An 18,529-nucleotide genomic window follows, 5' to 3' on the forward strand; every position below is an offset into this window, starting at 1 on the left:
CAGGGCCCGCGCTCCGCTCCGGAAAGAGCCTCTATCAAGCCTGGATCATGTTTTCAAAGGCTTTGCCTCCAAACCAAATGTTGTGTGCCCCCAGGTGGCCATGTGGAGACACTGACTTTTAGGGCCAACTTTTTGTTGTTCATCCTCCCCCGAGGATATTTTTCCATTGATTTTTAGGGAGAGTGGAAGAGAGAGGGAAAGACAGAGAGAAACACATGGATGGATTGCCTCCTGCACGACCCCTGACCAGGGCCCAGGCCGGGAGGAGCCTGCAACTGAGGTCCACCCCCTTGACCGGAATTGAGCCCGGGACCCCCTTTGGTCCGCAGGCTGACGCTCTATCCACCGAGCCAAACTGGCTGGGCCAGGGCCACCTTCTGTCTGGTTTCCTTCCGGGCACCAAGCCCTTGTGCAAGGGGGGTGACACTGCCTCCTTTGCCTGCAGCAGGAGCGGGAGGAGGGGCCAGAGGCGGGGAGGAGGCCCCGGTGGCATTGTAAGGACTTTCCCTTCGTTCAGGCCTGAGAGGGATGTCCTCCCGCCGGCCGGGCCCCCAGGAACGGCAGTCCTGCCCTCACGTCGCCCCTCTGGTCTGGAGACTGTGCAGAGGGCGGCTAGGAAGAGGTGACAGACTGGTGGCTGTCCTGGAGCAGCCGCTGGGACAGCACTCCTGTTAGAAGAGCACACGCAGGTCCCAGAAGTCAGGTCTTCCTTGCTGTTGTTAAAAGGTGCCCGCCTAATCTCCCTGCACCTCTCTTCTCCCGCCCCCGGGTGGCGCCACGGCTCACGCACGGCCTTCTGCAGGGACCGAAGCCGGTGGTCACTGGTCAGTGTTCCTTGGCTTCGGATGAAAGGGACGGCGAGGCTGGGGGGAAGGGGGTGTTGAATGTGAAAGCCAGGATAAGGAGTCTTTTATATATTCAGGTGTTTGTAGCTGAGACCTGGAGAAATTCCACCCGTGGACGTTTCCCTGCGTGTAAGAGCTGCCTGCACATGCAAAGGGGACAGCATCGCCCAGCGGTGCCCCGGGGAGGGCGTGGGCATCTCGGGGCCCAAGACGACAGACAGTTCAGGCTCTTTTACAGGTGGAAGAGCTCGCCATCGGGAATCGTGTGGGAGGCAGTCTGCGGTGTGCCGCCGAAGGAGAGGGTTTGCTGTCTCCCGTGCACACAAGCGCTCACCTAGCCGCTGGAGGGGGACGCTGGATCCGGCCGCACGGGCAGCCGAGCCCGGTGCCCTGGCGGCCAGCTTCACGCGTACAGGGACCACGGCTCTTCCATTTGTCCCAAAAGCACCCGGGTGGACACAGGGAGGTCACGGGGCTGTCTCGGGCATAGGGACCAGGCACAAATCCATAGGAATTATGACGGTTGCCAAGTGACGTGGGTGAACAAGGCAAGGGCTTGGATTGGTCCAAAATGAAAAACAAGCCTGGCCCGCATGGCTCAGGGGTTGACCATCGACCTATGACCCAGGTCACAGTTCCATTCCCAGTCAGGGCACAGGCCCGAGGTGCAGGCCCGATCCCCAGTAGGGGGCGTGCAGGAGGCAGCCGATCCATGATTTTCTCTCATCACTGATGTTTCTCTCCCTCCCTCCCTCTCCCCTCCTCTCTGAGATCAGTAACAAAATATAAATGGAATAAAACTCACACTGACTTTCAGAAGCCTTTCACGGGTCTCTTTTATTACAAGTTTCTAGCTCTGCATCCAGCACAACACAAGGAAGTATCACAATGCTGGCATCATTTCCAGCGCATACACGCACAGACGAGGTGCTTAAACCGCACAGGGGGAGCGTGAGCCACACCCCAACTTGCGAGGGGAGTCTTTGCAGGCCCTCGTTTCCCCGGGCACCAGGCCTGCGTTCTGCACCGCAGGGGGGAGCCCCAGGCGACGGCCCTGAGGGGCTCCTCTCCGCAGGCGCCCCGGATGTGCGGCTCCGGCGGCGTTCAGCACACGCCCGCCCGCGGGGTGCTGCGCTGTGGCTGTGAACACAGACCAGCCCACACGCGCACGCGCGTGCGTGTCCCCCACGCGCAAGTCTCGTTTTCCCCAGCCACGGCAGGTGTGACCGTTACAGCTCCTGGGGCGGAGGGTCACACTCTGAACGGACCCAGATCCGAGGGCAGCTTTCTGGAACGCGTGCTCGGGGTCACGTGCCACGGTGCGGACACTCCGGGCGACCCGCTCACACCGGCACGTGCCTAAGGGGGTGCTCCCTCTCCCCCAGCCTCGCTCTCCGGTGGAGGAGGAACAAGACTCAGGTCACAGCAGCTCAAGTGCACCCCAAACACCCTCTGAAGAATGAGTGCAGCTTCTAAAGGTCGCTAGTGCCCACACCCAGAGGGGTCCAGGCCGGACCATGTTTCACCACGTCTCGAGCCCCCCGAGGGGCTCTGTGCACGCGTGTGCTTCTGTGCAAAGGGGAGGGCCTTTCCGTGGGGCCACAGCCGTTCCCAAGGGGCCTCGTCCCCGAGCCACCGCCTGCCGCCTGCCGCGGCAACCTCTGCGTCTCTTTCACAGAAAGAGTCAAGTCCATCGCCTGCTCCGCGTGTGGCCTCCTGGGGCTCTAACAACAGCATCTAAATAGGAACGCACTTCAACCGCTGGAGGGAAACGCTCTTTAGAAAAATAATACTTCAAAAAATAAAGCAAAATCTTTACCAAAATAATTCTTTGACTTCTCAAATTGTTCTCTCTGGCGTTTGTTTATATAAACAAGAGAGTCCACCTCCCAGTGGCTTAAAGAATGGCCCTCCAGTCGTTACTTATGCCCGTGCCGTGCCCTGAACGTGAGTGGGAAACGCTAAGGAAAGTAAGAGGTCGGTGTGGTGAGGTAAGAGAGTAAGGCTTCGGGCAGTCTAACGTGTATCTTTTTAACGTATCAGTGACCGTTATCGTAGAAAGACTATGGCTAAACGCTTGTAAGAATAACCCAATCAGAGTAAAGTAATAAATAATATCCGTAAAGAATATAATTTAACTTCTTGAAACTATTTCCTTAAAACCAAGCAGCTTCATTTGAGAGCTTCCCGTGGAAGCCAGCATCGCAGCCGCGTGGCATCCGCTCCCGGGCCAGCGCACGCCGGCTCCGCCTGCTGGACGCGGGGCCGCGGCCGAGGGCCGGCCTGACGGGAACTACGGCCCCCGAAACACTCCCTCGGGTCCGAGCTTAAGGCATTGCAGTTACCGAGAGCTGGACAAAGCACATTCCGGAGAACACGCCTGCCAGGTGCATTAAGGCATAAACAGTCCAGCCTTGAGCCACAGAAAGGGGGCGGGGGGGGGGGTGCCAGTGACATCGGTTCTCTTTAACCAAAGTATCAAAGACGAGCTTATCACCTAGAATCAGACCGTCGGCGAATACTGCAAGGGACCACCCACAGGGCCAAGCCCTTCGGAGACCCCAGATCCGGTCACACGACCCAGCATGTGCCCCCCCACCCCCACCCCCGCCCACCACCGGGTGCAGATGGGTGGGAGCCACCACGGGGACGTGCGCCCCTCCACGTGGCACGCACCTGGCGACTTGTGGACACCGTCCCCGGCCGGGACCAGGCGCCAGCTCTGCTGGGCTTCACAGGGACACGCTGCCCCGTGACGAGGCCGCCTGCAGGCGGGCAGGGCAGCGTGCTCTCTGGCTTTCAGCCCCAGCGAGGAAAGCACCCCCCGCCCGAGGGAGTGCACCCGACTCCTCGTGCGGCACATGCACCCCGGTACTTGACTTAGAAACGCCGGCCCCGGGGAGCGGGGAGGAGGGTGCACCCCAGCTCTCTGCGCCCAGGCAATGACGCACGCGGCTCCCGGGCTCCCTCCTGGGTTCCCACAACCCATCCTTTAATGGGCGCCGGTCCGGGCTGACGCAGGCGGCTGCGGGCCTCAGGCCGAGGCGGAGTGGACGTCCTGGTTCTCGAACGGGGGCAGCGGCTCTCTCCAGAAGGTGAAGTTACTGAACGTGTCCGAGCAGGGGAAGTCCGAGGAGTGGCTCCTCTTCAGCAGCGGGAAGACGTGGTCAACCACTTCACAGAGCCTCACGTACCTGGAAGGACACGGACAAGGTCACCGCCCGCGAGGGACACCCCCCCTCCACCCCCCGCGCCGAGCTCGGAAACCAGGAGCGACCCACGGGCCTGAGGCCCGGACCCCGGGGCTAACGCTGCGGGGGGCGCTCTGGAATAACCCTCGCTCTCAACAGGAGGCCACAGGGAGCGCCAAGCGGGACCGAGAGAAGGCCCCGGGCGAGGCGATGGCCTGTGTGGCACGAAGGACCCCGGAGGCAGGGCAGCAGGACGAGAGGAGTCAGCAGTGGAGGCACGGCGCCCCTGCGGGGTTCCCGCGTGTGCGTCACGGGAGAGAATCGAGCCACTGTACCACGGGAAGCGCGGGGCCCGGGGCTGAGGACACGGATTGGACCGTCAGCTCTGCCAGGTGCCAGCTGCGTGGTCTTGGGGGAACGGATTCCCCTGCCCCGCCCCACCCCCCGCCTTCCTGCTTGGAGCCTGGGGCCCGGCTCTCGCCCGCCCGGGCTCAGGCCCATCTTTCCGAGCACGGACTTGAACGAGGCCCTGCTTCTCCGTGTTCCCTGCGGTCCCCTCCCTCGCTTCTGTGCATTCCCAGGAGGTCGGTGCACATTCGTGTCTGCGGCCCGTGCCACGAGCAGCAAGCTGCTGCGCTGACGCACTTTCAGGCTCCGGCGCCTCGCACCAGACGCCGTGACCAGCCCAGGCCTCTGTGCACACCGGGGCCCCTCGCGGCCCCCGGGTCCCTCTCCAGCGCCCATTTGCTGAGAACCGAAAGGGGCTTTCCCAACACCCCCCCGCTGTCGAGGAAGCGGCCTGCTCCGAGGCAGGAGATGCCTTACTAAACAAGGAGGACCGTGTGTGTCCAATAAAGGCCCTCCCGGGGCTTCTGAGGAGCATCGAGCTCGCGTGACACACAGCATCTCCCTTCACAGCGAGAGGCTGTCTTTCCTGGGGACTGAAGTCCATGTTTAAAACTCCTCCTGGCCCTGAGACCTACTCGTGCGCGTTCTGTGGCCATGGGAGGCGGCCGTACCCACGGGGAGCAGGTCACCGCTCACCAGCAGGGTGGGCCCGCCTCGGAACGCGCTGGCAAGGTCCAGAGAGAGCCTGCAGCCCCCCAGGCTGCCTCGTTCCAGGCCCCCACCCGGCCCTCTGCCTCCGGGAACCGGCGTGACCGCAACCCCGGGAGGGACCCGGACGATGGCACAGCAGTGATTCTGTGAGACGGCGCTCAGCCAGAATGCGCCTCATCCTTAAACACAGTGTCATGTGACAGCCCATGTGGTTACCCTTTTAATTCGCCTTCTAGGCTTTTCGACCCAACTTGGCAAATCAAAACCACTCGTTTTCAAATTCATTCAATTCCACTCCGGAGCAGATGTAACCGCCGGTTTCAATGTTCCACCCAGAGAGGACATGATTTAATCCAGATTGTCCAAACATTACGTTTTGGGCAAAAATGCGAGGAGTGAAAACCCGTTTTCCTTGTAGGGATTGAAGATTAAAACCGAGGCAGCCGAAGGGATACCGCGAACGGTCAGAGGCCACCCCTAAATCACCCTGGCCGGCGCGGGACTCACGAGGAGATGTTGGTCTTGGCGTGCTCCTGCACCAGCTCGCCCTTGGGGTTGACGGTGAATATTCGGTTCAAAGACACTCCTACTTGCTTGTACGAATACACGTCCTACGTTGGGGAAAGGGTCGGGAAAAGGAGTGTGTTGTGAATACAGACACGGGACCTCTCCGATTGGAGGCAATACTGCGACGGCCTCATGAACCAGCACTGTGCCCGGCCCCGCCCGTGTGGGAGGAGTGGACGTGAACATTACACCAGCTCTCCCCCCTCGGGGCGCCGCGCAGGTCTGCGCAGGAAGGGAGTTAGAGTGGACCACCCAGCGAGCCCCCCGCACCCTAGCATTCCTGAAGGCCGTTCTGACCCGTGTTCTTCACAAGTAGGAGAATTTTCTTACTGTGAAGCTACTACCCGACTTGATTCTCTAGAACCGTGGTCGGCAAACTGCGGCTCGCGAGCCACATGCGGCTCTTTGGCCCCTGGAGTGTGGCTCTTCCACAAAATACCACGGCCTGGGCGAGTCTATGTTGAAGAAGTGGCGTTAGAAGTTTAAGTTTAAAAAATTTGGCTCTCCAAAGAAATTTCCATCGTTGTGCTGTGGATATTTGGCTCTGTGTACGGATGCGTTTGCCGACCACTGGCCTAGAATGCTGAGCTTTCAGCCAACGGGGCAGCGACACCCAGTCCCACAGCGCTGCTTTCCCCGCGTGGAACAGCACGGGGCCCCTGGTCCACAGAGGACACGCTCCCAGGCCCGCAGGGGGTGCCTGGACCCTCGGAGGTACCCAGCCTATAGAGACCACCTGTTCCTGTGCATGCGTACCTGTGATCACGTGTGCTTCATCGATGTGGCACAGGAACAATAACCACCCAGGGAAACGGAGCAAGGACAGCAGTCCATGGCAACAGTGAAAGTGGTGTGAATGGGGCACTACTCGGTAAAATAGGGGTGACCTGGACCCCAGCACTGCAATACCGCCCGTCGGTCTGATTGCCCGACGGCTGTGTGACTGGCCTCAGGGGCAAAGCACCGATGCCTCCCGGGCGGGGCGGGACGGGGCGGGATGCGGGAGATTTCATCTCGAGGCTCAGAAAGGTGAGCGCGTTAAAACTTGTGAGCTACTTCTGGACTTTCCCACTGAGCGCTTTCGGACTGCGGCTGATCACGGCAACTGACGCCACGGAGAGGAGAGCGAAGCCGCGGGTAAGCAGGGTGGCTCTGCTCTGGAAACGGCGCGCCCCACGGGCGGGGGGCTGGCTTCGTGGTCCCCGTCTGGGAGGAAGTGGTAATCATAGCCCGTGTTCCTGCTTGACTCACTCAGCAAGTGGTTCCGAACCTAATGTGTCTAGTCCAGCCGTGGGCAAACTACGGCCCGCGGGCCGGATCCGGCCCGTTCGGCTGTTCTGTCCGGCCCGCGGAGCCGAAAGAGCGGAGGGTTCTCTTGCTCTCCCCTCCACTCCTTTACTTTGAATTTATATTAGTTCACACAAACACTCCATCCATGCTTTTGTTCCGGCCCTCCGGTCCAGTTTAAGAACCCATTGTGGCCCTCGAGTCAAAAAGTTTGCCCACCCCTGGTCTAGTCCCTCATTTCACACCGTGAACGGAAACTCGCCAGCCGCCTGCGCGGAGAGCCGGAGGCCGTGGGATCTGGGTCGTCTCCCCGCCTCGGGCGGAGGCAGATTGGGGGGGGGCCTCCCACGGTCCGGCAGCCTCCCCCGTGCCTGCTGTCAGAGGGCAGGACTCCCAGAGCCCACAACACCCCCCTCCTCCACGACTACTCACAGCCGGCCGGTTTCCAAAAGCAGCGTAAAACGGCTCTGTGTTTGGGAAAAAGAGGTTTTTGATGTCTGTCAAACACTGGACTTTAAACTTTTCCGGCTTCTTTTCAATCACCTCTCTGTCAAAACACACAAACACACGGTGGGTCAGCGTGAGAGGATTCGCTCCAGCAGCGGCGGCTCTCTTTAACCCCCAAAGATGCCGGGGCCCGAGGACACCGGTCGTCGGAGGTTAAACGTGTGCGGGCCAGCCCAGCTCTCCCGGGAAAGCACTAGGCAGGGAGGGAACCCCTACTTTCAGGTCTCCCCCAGAGAAAAGGCTCGGGACACGTGACTTCGCCCCAGACCTCGACCAGTCATCCAGCAGCAAAGAGCTAAACGCCAGAGCAGGAGGGAGGAAAATACCTCCCGACCCCCCAGTGAGGCCTGCACACCCTCACAACACATCCAGAGGGGAGAGGGGTCAGCAGAGCGGGAGCCAGTCTCACCGGGGAAAGCCAGCGCACGGTTCCTAAGAAACTTACACGCTGAACTGTAAGGGAGGACCTGAATAAACGAGGAAGTGTACCGCATGACTGAACTGGAAGGTGGACCCAAGGAGGCCGGCGTCGCCCTGACCTGATCTACCTGCAGGTTCGCTCGCTGTAACTTCAATCAAACTTCAGCCGGTTTTGCCTCCTGGGAGACCAGAGCCCGGCTTGGCCGCCTCGAATACAGCCGAGGGGAGCGGGGAGGGCACTCAAAGACCGGCTAGTGGTCAGCGGCAGGTCCACTAAGATGAAGTGACCGGAACTCCCCCAGGGGGTGAAACGGGAGACAGGGCCAGGTGAGCGGTGGCGTCTGGGACAAGGGCCATGGAGCCCGGCCTAGGTCCCCGATTAGATGGACCGCAGGTTGATTTGCTAAGTAACTTGGCGGGACAATGTGGGGAGGGAAAGGGGTGAGGGAGCAGGAGGGGCGCCCCCCCCCAAAAGGGGAGAGCATCCCTCTGCCAAGTGGAGACACGGGAGAGGAGGCGGCAGGTCACGGACCGTCATGCGACACCAAGCCCAGGAACAGGCCCATCCACCCCGGTGACTGTGAAGGGAGCGGGCAGGCCCGCCTGCATTTTGGGGTGACTTTTCCGGTACCCTCACTGGAGCGGGCAGATGGCTGGGAAGAGCGTTGGGGGGCTGTTCTTGCCAACCCTCCAGGGACGGGGAGAGGGCCGCCCTGGCAGGCCTGGCGTGGAGCGCGACCTACCTGTGCAGGGCGGAGAAGAGGCTGCTGGGGCTCAGCAGCAGGGGCCCCTGGGGCAGCACCGTGCCCCGCTCGTTGACCCAGTGCAGGTAGCCCCTCGTCATGTCCGCCATGCCGATGGCCCGCGCAGAGCAGTAGAGGAACTTGTACCCGTTCCTGAAAGAGACAGGGCGTGCGCGCTGAGCGCCATCGCACGGGGGCCGTGCCCGCCCTCCACCCCCGTCTGCACGCTCCCTGCGCACGGGAGCAGCCAAGCTCCGCAGGCGTGGCGGCCGCGGTCTCCAGTCGGACCACGGACGACTGCGCCGTCATGTGCTGAGCGCATGCACAGCCCCAGTTCCTGTGAGCCTCAGGGAACATCAGTGGGTGGGTGTGTTTCCCTGCTTCACCCCCACGGACACCGAGGTCCAACGCACCGAACTGCCCAGCCTGCCTGCACCTGCACAGGCTGTGCGCGGCCCCTGCTCCTCGACAATGGCCCCGCTGCTGCCACCTGCCACTCCGCAGGCCTGACTCCAGCTCTGAGCCCAGCCCTCTCTCCTGGGTAATTCCCGTCAGCACTGACATGCGCTCTAACCTCTTTCATCTCCGCCTAAAAGCAAGCCACGCCGAAACCACCACCAAAGCCCCTTCTCCGGTCCCCCTCCCCGGCGGACGCCCACCTCTGCTCCCCGTGGTAGCACAGTTCTTTCGAAGAGCTGTGTGCCTGAGCTCACTCGGCCCACACTGCTCTCTCTCTCTCTCTCTCTCTCGTTCCCCTGCCGCAGGCCCCGGCAAGGCCGCCTGTGACCGAGCAGCGTCTGAAGTGGGGGCAGCCTTGTGGGGACCCTTACCTGCCCTCCTGACACCTCCACCCATCTCCCTGCCCTTCATCAAGTCTCCACACAGAGAGAAAACTTAAAACTTAACATTTAACCCAAGCATGCTCCAAACCCTCCGAAACCTTGCCATCTCTCCCAAACATAACGCAGAGTTTTCGCCATCCCCTACGAGGCCGAGATCCGGGGCCTGCCCTTCTCTGCAATCCCACCCGCTCCTGGCTCACCAACAGGCGTGCTCACGGGTCCTCCAGCCCACCGCCCTCACTCCTGCGCTGGACCCAGCCTGTGCGGACCCTGTGCTGGGGCACTGTTCCCCGCATCTGCCCGGCTCGCTTGCTCCCTCCCCCCGCCTAGGTCTCTGCTCAGAGGCCCTGCCCTGTCCCTCTATTTAATAAAACACACACCACACCCTCCCTTGCCGGGCACTGATCCTTGCTCTGTTGGCCCACTGATCCTTGCTCTGTTGGCCCCCAGGTCACTGTCACTGAGGCTCCCTGAGGGTGGGACTGTGTCGCGGTCCTGGCTGCCACCCTGTGCCCAGAACACTGCTCGGCATGTGGGAGACGCTCAGTGCATATTTGTGGGTGAGCCCTAGCTGGTTTGGCTCAGTGGACAGAGCATCGACCTGTGGACAGAAAGGCGTCAGGTTTGATTCCGGTCAAGGGCACGTGCCCTGGTTGCGGGCTCGATCCCCAGAAGGGGGCGTGCAGGAGGCAGCCGATCGATGATTCCCTCTCATCATTGGTGTTTCTCTCTCTCTACCTCTCCCTTCCTCTCTGAAATCAATAAAAATGTGTTTGTTTTTTTAACAATCTGTGATGAGCAAGGACAAACCACCACTTCCCACCCCTCCTGGCCCCCACGCTGGAGGGCTGCTCTCAGATGGTTTAACAACTGAGTCCTTTAAAACAGGACGCAGGACGCTGTGAGACAGAGGGAATCTAGGAACCTCAGCTTATCTGGCACATCAAGCCATCTTTACATTGAAATATCTTTGTGTTTTAGCTGTCTAATGAATGAAGTGTCTTTTTTTAAAAAAAAAAAATCACTTTCTGTAATTGCTCTTCACATCAAAGTCCCAAAACCTGCCACCTGCAGGGGTCTGAGATGCTAATTTTATTCAAAACATGCTTTTCAAATCCATTTCACACCACACAAGGGCTCTGCTTCCAGGGCCACCACGAACTCAGCGGAACCGGCTCCCGGACACGCCTGTGGGCGGCAGGGACACGCTCCCCGGAAAGCTGCGTCAAGGCCTCTGCGACCTGGTGCCCGCCGACTCTCCTCTCCCGGTTCACTGACATCCCGCCCCCGCTGGAGGCGGCCTCCCTGACCCACGCCCGCCTGCTCACGTCTCCGCCTCCTCTCACTGCTGCTGCCGCCTGCCACGAGCGGTCCTCTCAAACCCACTCATCCCATCAGCCTCAGCTCAGGGCACCACTGGAACCTCCTTAGACCCCTCGTCTTCAGACAGAGTTACCGTCTCCGCCCGGGATGTCTGTGAGCTCCACATTGCTCACCACACCTCCCGTGACCTGTGCAGGGGCCCTGCTCCTGTTCTGACGAGGTCACAGCCCCGAGGGGCGAGGGGTGAGGGGTGAGGGGAGAGGGGCAAGGGGTGAGGGGCGAGGCGCTCAGCACCTAGGACAGCTCCGGGGCACGGGGCTCGTGCTGGCTGATGACCTCAGCGAGATGCTCGGGTTCTGACCCACGTGTGGCTGGGAGCGCCACGCCCAGCTGTCCGCACATGCACTGCCACAGCCGCACACCCGGCGGCAGGCCAGCCTGGGCTCGCAGTGACCTCGGGGGCGTCCAGCCTATGTCCTCGTGTCAGCGATGAGATGGCAAGCTGGGAGTGGGGGCGAGGGCCGAGTGTCCACGGCGAGCTGGCGCTGTCACCCCGGGATCCAGGGGCCCCGACGCCTCCCGTTCACAGGCCCCCGCCTCACTGGCGGGGTGGTGACCGCAGGAACCCACGAGGCCCGAGGGGAGATGGACGACAGCCCGGGAATGGTCAGCTCCCCTTCTCAGTGTCCCGGCTGCAGGGGGCTCCCCCCTGAGACCCCTGGCGGGCTGGTCCCCCTGAGGACACGGTGACACTCACCCCTGCTAACTCTGAAACGCTGACCTCTGGTTACAGGAACAAAAACTTACACCGAGTAAGGCAGGAACGCAGACAATTCTCGTCCAAATGTGGCCCCCAAAGCACCCGCTCGCTCAGTGGCCTGGATATTTTAGGAAACATCCTTCTATTGGCCGTATTTGAGTGTGAGAGAGCTTCACATGCCTTCCCTTTGTACCTGCTACCGTCCTTTTTAATCAATAGCCAAGCAAGCTCTTACCATCAAAACCCTCTGTGAGCCAGGTGTAACCAGCCTACAGCGCATTCCTCACGGGCTAACCGCAGACAAGCCATTACATTCAGCAAAAAACCAACAAGGAGAACTGCCCGGGTTCCGCGTCTCTAGGCCAGCGGCGACCTGCCAGACCGGGTTCCCATAGACAAGCCGGCAGCGCCTCACATTTAAGAGGGACCCCCGTTCAAGGTCAGCAGTGCCAGCCAGGGAAGAGGAACAGTCAAATCCCAACTTCAGCGGCAGCTCCTCTGGGTCTCTGGCTGCAAACCCTTCCGCTAAACATCTCTGGGCGATCGCGAATGTGACATCCAAAGAAATGGCCTGGACCCATTCACCCACGAGCGAGTCGCACGGGGACCAGGAGGCAGAGACCGCGCCTACCTCATCGTCCCCCAGCCCATCCCAGGGCCCGCACGCCACGGCGCGCAGTGACCGCTGGACGGTGAAGGAGCGAGGGCTGTCTAGGCTCAAGCATCACTTCCTTGCTTGTCTCTGGGGACCGACCTCGGGAGTCACTCCGCCACCCCCACTGACGCCCAGGCTGAGGCACGCCCCTCGGCCAGTCACCCGCAGTCAGCATCCCGGGCTCCGCGTGGGGGAGTGGGGGGCGAGGGGGTGCTCTGTACTTACTGGCTCACTTTGTGGTACAGCTTCGCAATGCCCTGGTGGGTCCAGTCCTTCCCCAAGGTGGGCAAAATGTGGCCCAGAGTGTCTGACCTACGTAAGGAGAGAAACGGGAAAAACAACAGAGAGAGGGCATCGCAAAAGGGAGAAGACTTCCGTTCCCGCTCACGGCACCAGAAACGCCCCATGAAAATGCCACCAGGACCCACACTTTCTGGCCGGGGGGTCCAGGAGGCACAGACCAACACTAATCCCAGGGGACGCTCACGGGAAGGGGCCATGCTAACACGCGAAGGGCCCCTCCCGTCTGAGCGAGGATCGGGTCCTGGACCGTAATCAGCGTGATTGCGAGAAGGGCTTTCCAGCCGCGCCCACGGGAACAAGGCGAGGCGCCACCGCCCCGGCGGGCACGGCCAGCGAGCCCTACAGGAGCTGCTGGACCCCGGCAGGCGGCGGGCACCCCCGGGCAGCCCCTGCACGGACCCTGGGCGGAACGGGCCCCCGACGCCACAGGAGGAGGACTCAGGGGCCGGCGGCGGACCCAGGGTCACAGGGAAGGCCGGCCGGACCTACCTGGTGATGGTCCCGTCGATATCGGAGATGATCACCTTGTCGTCCCAGTTCCACAGGTAGATGGTGCCCTCGCAGCGGCACGTGCCCTGGTACTGCGTGGTGACGCTGAACACGACGTCGTTGGGGCCGTTCTTCAGCTTCAGGCTTTTCTGAAAGACACAACGCGTCCTCTTGAGGGGAGGCCCGGGACGAGGGTTTCTGGCTTGTTTCGCGAGAAGCAGGGTTAGGAGTTTTGGGGGGTTTTTGGAAAAGAGATGAATTTTTTTATTACCTTTGTTGCTGAAAGTGTTACAGATGTCCCCCTTTTTTCCCCCCATTTGCCCCCTCCTCCCCACTCCGACTCCCTCCTCCCCACTCCGGCCCCCTGCCCAGGCCTCCCCGCACTATTGTCTTCCATGGGTTATGCATGTGTGCAAATAAGATCTCTGGTTAATCTCCCCGCCCCCTTCCCTCTGAGATGGGTCAGTCTGTCCCAGGCGTCCATGTCTCTGGATCTATTTTGTTCCTCAGTTTACTCTGTTCACTAGATGCCACATGTGCGTGAGGTCGTGTGATACCTGTCTCTCTCTGACTGGCTTATTTCGCTCAGCATGATGCTCTCCAGGCCCCTCCCTGCGGCCTCTCAGGGTAAGAGGGCCTTCTGCTCACTGCTGCATGGTGTTCCGTGGTGTGCAGGCACCGACCAGCAGACAAGGGGACAGGACAGCGGTGGCACGTGTACACAAAGGACCTCAGACTTTGCCCGGGGCACTGACAGTTCCCGCTCCCATCCCGCGGAGACGGGAGGGCTCCTGGCAGGGCCTGGGGGGTGAACGTGCGCCTCTCACAGAGGACACACCCCCTGGTCTGGCCGGTCCGTCACGCACACCTCAGGGTGAATTAGCTGCACCTCCTCCCACACGTCAAACAGGAGCCTCCGGGGCTGCGTCAGAGCCGGCGAGGGGAGGCGACACCGAGGAGCGGGCCTGGACCGTGCGCGTCGGGGTGGAGACACGGGATCCCAAAAGGCAGCAGGGGCTCTGGGATGCCAAGGTGCCAGGGACGCCCAGACCATCGCGCACAGGTCTGGGTGGCTGTGCCTCGGCTGGGCCTGCCACCAGGCCAGGCCCACACACAGGCCAGGGCCCGCCACCAGGCCAGGGCCCGCCACCAGGCCAGGCCCACGCACAGGCCAGGGCCCGCCACCAGGCCAGGCCCACACACAGGCCAGGCCCACACACAGGCCAGGCCCACACACAGGCCAGGGCCCGCCACCAGGCCAGGCCCACACACAGGCCAGGGCCACGCTCAGGCCAGGGCCACGCTCAGGCCAGGCCCACGCACAGGCCAGGCCCACGCACAGGCCAGGCCCACGCACAGGCCAGGGCCCGCCACCAGGCCAGGCCCACACACAGGCCAGGCCCACGCACAGGCCAGGGCCCGCCACCAGGCCAGGCCCACACACAGGCCAGGCCCACACACAGACCAGTGCCATGCACAGGCCAGAGAGGACCGAGCCACTCACCAGCTGCTCCGACGTGAGCCGCAGGGTCTTCTTGTAGCCAATGTTGGATAGGAGGGGGAGCAGGGGGGCGCTGGACGGCCTGGCGGCTGCTTGCTCCTCATCGCTGGAGGACGACTCCTGCTTCATTCTAGAACACAGCGATGTCACCAATGAGGACATGCGTCTGGGTGGCCATTAAAACCGCTTTCGGCCGGAATCCATGGCGGCCCGGGGCTCCCCTGAGCACCGCCTCGCGTGGCCACTTACCAGAGGCTCTGCATGCACCAACGAGCCCACTGACCCCCCACACATCCTCTCACACTCAAGGGGCTGCTCCCCCAGCCACGTCCTGTCACCAGCTACCATCGCTCTATGAGGAACCAAGAGGCCCTCTCCCCGAGAAGCAGGGACGGACCCCCTCACCTGGAAGGACACTCGCGTTCTCCGCTCCTCCCCACTCCACCCCCACCCCCCCGAGGCCGCGGGACAGGCGCCTGGAGACTGAACTTCTACACATCAACTGACCAGCTCCCTGGGTCTACCTCTCCACACCCACAATTTCAAGGAATTAGGGACTCTGGGACCCCAGTGGTGCCAGCGAAGACCGAGGACTCGCCCCCTCCCGGAGTCCCCGAGCGGCCGTCCCGGGAGCAAGGCTCCTGGCTGGGGTCTGCACAGAACGCAAACAAGGCTCCTGCTCCTCCAGACGCCCCGTCTGGGGCTGGGAGGTGCCGGTGGGAGCAGGTGCCTCTTCTTTAAAAGGCTCACGTAAAGCGTGTCGCCTTCAAACACGTGTCATCGGGGCCCACAGAGCAAAGGCGACATCAGGCCTGCGTGCCACTGACCCAGGTTCCATTTCCAGCCGTGAACTTAGAAATCAACAGGTGAAGGGACGGCGTTGGCCGGGGGGGAGTCTGAGGACTTGAACGCTAAGCCCACCTCTCCTACGAATCAACGGCATCCTGGGGGCATCACTCCGGCTCAGTGACCGCTCAGCCACAGCTCTGAAACGCCCGCCACGTGTGCGGCAGGGCTGGGCCTCCCAGGTACGAAATGATTAGGATGCGCATCTTGCCTTCAACTAACGGTTAGCGTTTCCTGCCCGCTGAGTAAGCAGCGCCCTCCCGCTGCCTCAGCGCGGGAGCACGGCCAGGCCGGGCAGGCGACGGTAGGAGGTGCGGTCCTCGCTCTCCGTGTCCAGACGCAGCAGCCACCGCATGAGCGGCCACGGCTCTGCCCGCACAGCAGAGCTACCCCCGACCCCGCAGACAGATGAACTCGAAGACAAAACTCGGCTAACGCTGCGCAGCGTTACCTAAATCTACCGCCCCCGATGCCAGGCTCACAGGAACCCACATCTCAGGGGTCCTCACACTTTTTAAACGGGGGGCCAGTTCACTGTCCCTCAGACCGTTGGAGGGCCGGACTATAGTTTAAAAAAAAACTATGAACAAATTCCTATGCGCACTGCGGGCCCGGGACGCGTCGGCTGCTAAGCAGGACAGGCAGCGGCACCCGGCGGGCCGGATACATGTCCTCGGCGGCCGCATGTGGCCCGCGGGCCGTAGTTTGAGGACCCCTGCCACATCGCCAAGCAGAAAGGCAGCAACCTAGGTCCTGGCGTGGAGACCACAGAGGAAGGCACGCTTCCTCGGGAGGAAATGGATTCCCCTCTGTCGGCCATCGCCGCCGCCAGCAGTGTCACCGCTGCTCTCTCACGGCCGGACCCAGAAGTGCCGGACCCACCACGTCAGTCTGACGCTGAGTCTGGAAATCAGATCTAAGGGAGCAACCGTCTCCATCTGATTGCTGGGGAACCTGACACGTTGCTCCACGTCCCGCAACCAACAACAGAGCCGCTGGACCCCAGGCCCGCCACCAGGTCCACCGGGTCCAAGGCCGTGGTGCTCGGTGAGCGCGGTGCCAGCAGCACCCGCCAGGCCCGTGCCCTGACCCTGGGCCGGAAAGGCGCTGCCACCCCAAGCCGCCTGGCACGGTACCTGGTGGCCATGCTGAGCGGCGGCGGCTGCTCCCCGGTGCTGTGGCTCTCGCCAGCCAGGCCCTGCTCCGGCTTACTTTCCTGCAGAAGAAAGGAGGTCAGGGTGCACCGAAGAGAAGCACCAGAACAGAGCTGGGGGGGCCCCGAGGGGCACCCCGTAAGCCCAGGCCAGGGCCCAAGGCCCTCCCCCACGGCACTGCCCCGGGCACACGGGGCCCCGTGAGCCCTCTGCGTGGAGGAACACAACGAGGCTGAGAGCAGAGATGAGTGTTTCCCACAGTGTGTGGGGCACCAAGCCACCTTCAGAACCGCCGTAGCTCTGTGCAAAGGCGCTATCGGGGGCTGCCTGGAGACCCGGGGGCTCTCAGGACGTGTCCTCATGACTGCTGACAGACGCGCCTGAGATATTCTCACACCATATTTTCTCGGGGGAAAGCAGACACGGTCGCTCTTTCTCAGTACTGCCTGCCTGCTTCTAATAGCAAATGCTCCTCTGCTGGGCCGGAGCGCTCCGGAATTCTGCGGGTCTGGGCCAGTCCCTTCTCTTGCGTAGGATCCGGGGACAAGTCACGGAGCCCCAGAGCCTGGCCTCCCGCCTGTGAACCGGGAGGAGACCGCCACCCCTCACGCTGCCACGAGGCTGCGATGCTGTGGGTAAACACGGCGCCAGCCCACAGCCGCGAGGGAGGAGGGAGACGCCAGGCCCCACGGACCGCGGGCCGTCGGAGGCCGGACAGGAGTGTCAGAGGACACGGGATGTTCAATTCAGTCGCGTTTGTGGCCATTTGCTCAGAGGGTAGGTTAATTTTTAATATTTAAAAAATAACTGATATAAAAAAAATATAACAGCAGGGTGAGCATCTCAACGTAGGATGAGTTCTAAGTCTTTTGAAACATTCTTTAGCTTTTCCTAAGCACACAAATAATTAGTGTGATAACATGCCGGGCGATTTTTTTTTTTAATATATTTTATTGATTTTTTTTACAGAGAGGAAGGAAGAGGGATAGATAGTCAGAAACATCGATGAGAGAGAAACATCGATCAGCTGCCTCCTGCACACCTCCTACCGGGGATGTGCCCGCAACCAAGTTACATGCCCCTGACCGGAATCGAACCCGGGACCCCTCAGTCCGCAGGCTGACGCTCTATCCACTGAGCCAAACCGGTTTTGGCCGGGCAATTTTTAATCTAGTTGTTGAGGCAGGTAACTGAGTATTAACAATCCTTTGTTAGACTGGTTCCTAAATAGCTATCGATCTGAAATAAGTACGTTTATTTTGGAAATATTTAATGTCATCACTGTTCCTTACTTCGCGCTGGCATTCCCCTCAACCCAAACTGGTGGGGAACTGGATACCCTACAATCACCAGGTCTTCGAAACAGCCTTCAGCCTAAATCCTACAACTGGCTGCCCTCCCGTCGGGGACTAGAAAGGCCCTCAGGCTTTGTCTCCCAAAGTACAGTGTTTGTTCTGACCTGTTTAGTCCCTTGGACATAGCAGGACAGTCAGGACACTAGGGTGTGCTAACAGAAAATGTCGAAGAGCAGCGTTATCTTCCGAAGATCCTTCCACCACGCTTGCCCTTTGAACTAACGGACACAGGACTGGAGCTCACGGACGTTCTTTTCCTATTCTAACCTCCAACCTGACCGTTGTCCTTGAGGTTTCTTCATACTGCATTCCAACGGCAATCAGCGTTCCCTCCACCAGTGCCTGCCCAACCCCTGCTCCGGGTCCAACGTGGACACCGGGGACACCCAGGAATCAAAGGCACAGGGTCTCGGCCGCCCTGGGGTGAGGGGTCTTGCGGGGAAAAGGCGTTCATCCAGTGCTCACACTAACACGTGTATGATTACGAACTCTGACAAAAGTCACGGATGAAGGAAAAGTTCACAGGCCGGGCTCTGCGAACGGAGAACAGCACAGCAGACTCATCGGCCAGTGAATTCGGTGAAGAGGAACGAGAAGGACCCTAACAGAACCAGGCAGAGGAAACACCACGTGCAAAGGTCCTGGGGTAGACCGTGCTTTCCGTCAGTGACGCTTAAGCACA

At 61.1% G+C, this 18,529-nt stretch overlaps 1 protein-coding gene across 7 annotated transcripts in view; it reads right to left on the minus strand.

The window, feature by feature from the left end:
* Positions 1–1,664: 1,664 nt before the first annotated feature.
* The window catches only part of LPIN1 (lipin 1), a 76,400-nt gene continuing 59,535 nt past the window's right edge, over positions 1,665–18,529 (minus strand). For all 7 annotated transcript variants that reach the window (XM_080684667.1, XM_080684666.1, XM_080684672.1 and 4 more), the window contains 8 exons: positions 16,475–16,554; positions 14,496–14,622; positions 12,992–13,140; positions 12,425–12,511; positions 8,620–8,772; positions 7,382–7,496; positions 5,603–5,706; positions 1,665–4,039 (listed from right to left, as the gene is read on the minus strand). In XM_080684667.1, the coding sequence (XP_080540793.1) occupies positions 3,880–4,039; positions 5,603–5,706; positions 7,382–7,496; positions 8,620–8,772; positions 12,425–12,511; positions 12,992–13,140; positions 14,496–14,622; positions 16,475–16,554 (975 nt within the window). In that variant the 3' untranslated portion in view covers positions 1,665–3,879. The remainder of the gene's footprint in view (positions 4,040–5,602; positions 5,707–7,381; positions 7,497–8,619; positions 8,773–12,424; positions 12,512–12,991; positions 13,141–14,495; positions 14,623–16,474; positions 16,555–18,529) is intronic.

The sequence above is a fragment of the Plecotus auritus genome (assembly GCF_963455305.1).
Source record: "Plecotus auritus genome assembly, chromosome: 8".
NCBI classification, from domain to species: Eukaryota; Metazoa; Chordata; class Mammalia; order Chiroptera; family Vespertilionidae; genus Plecotus; species Plecotus auritus.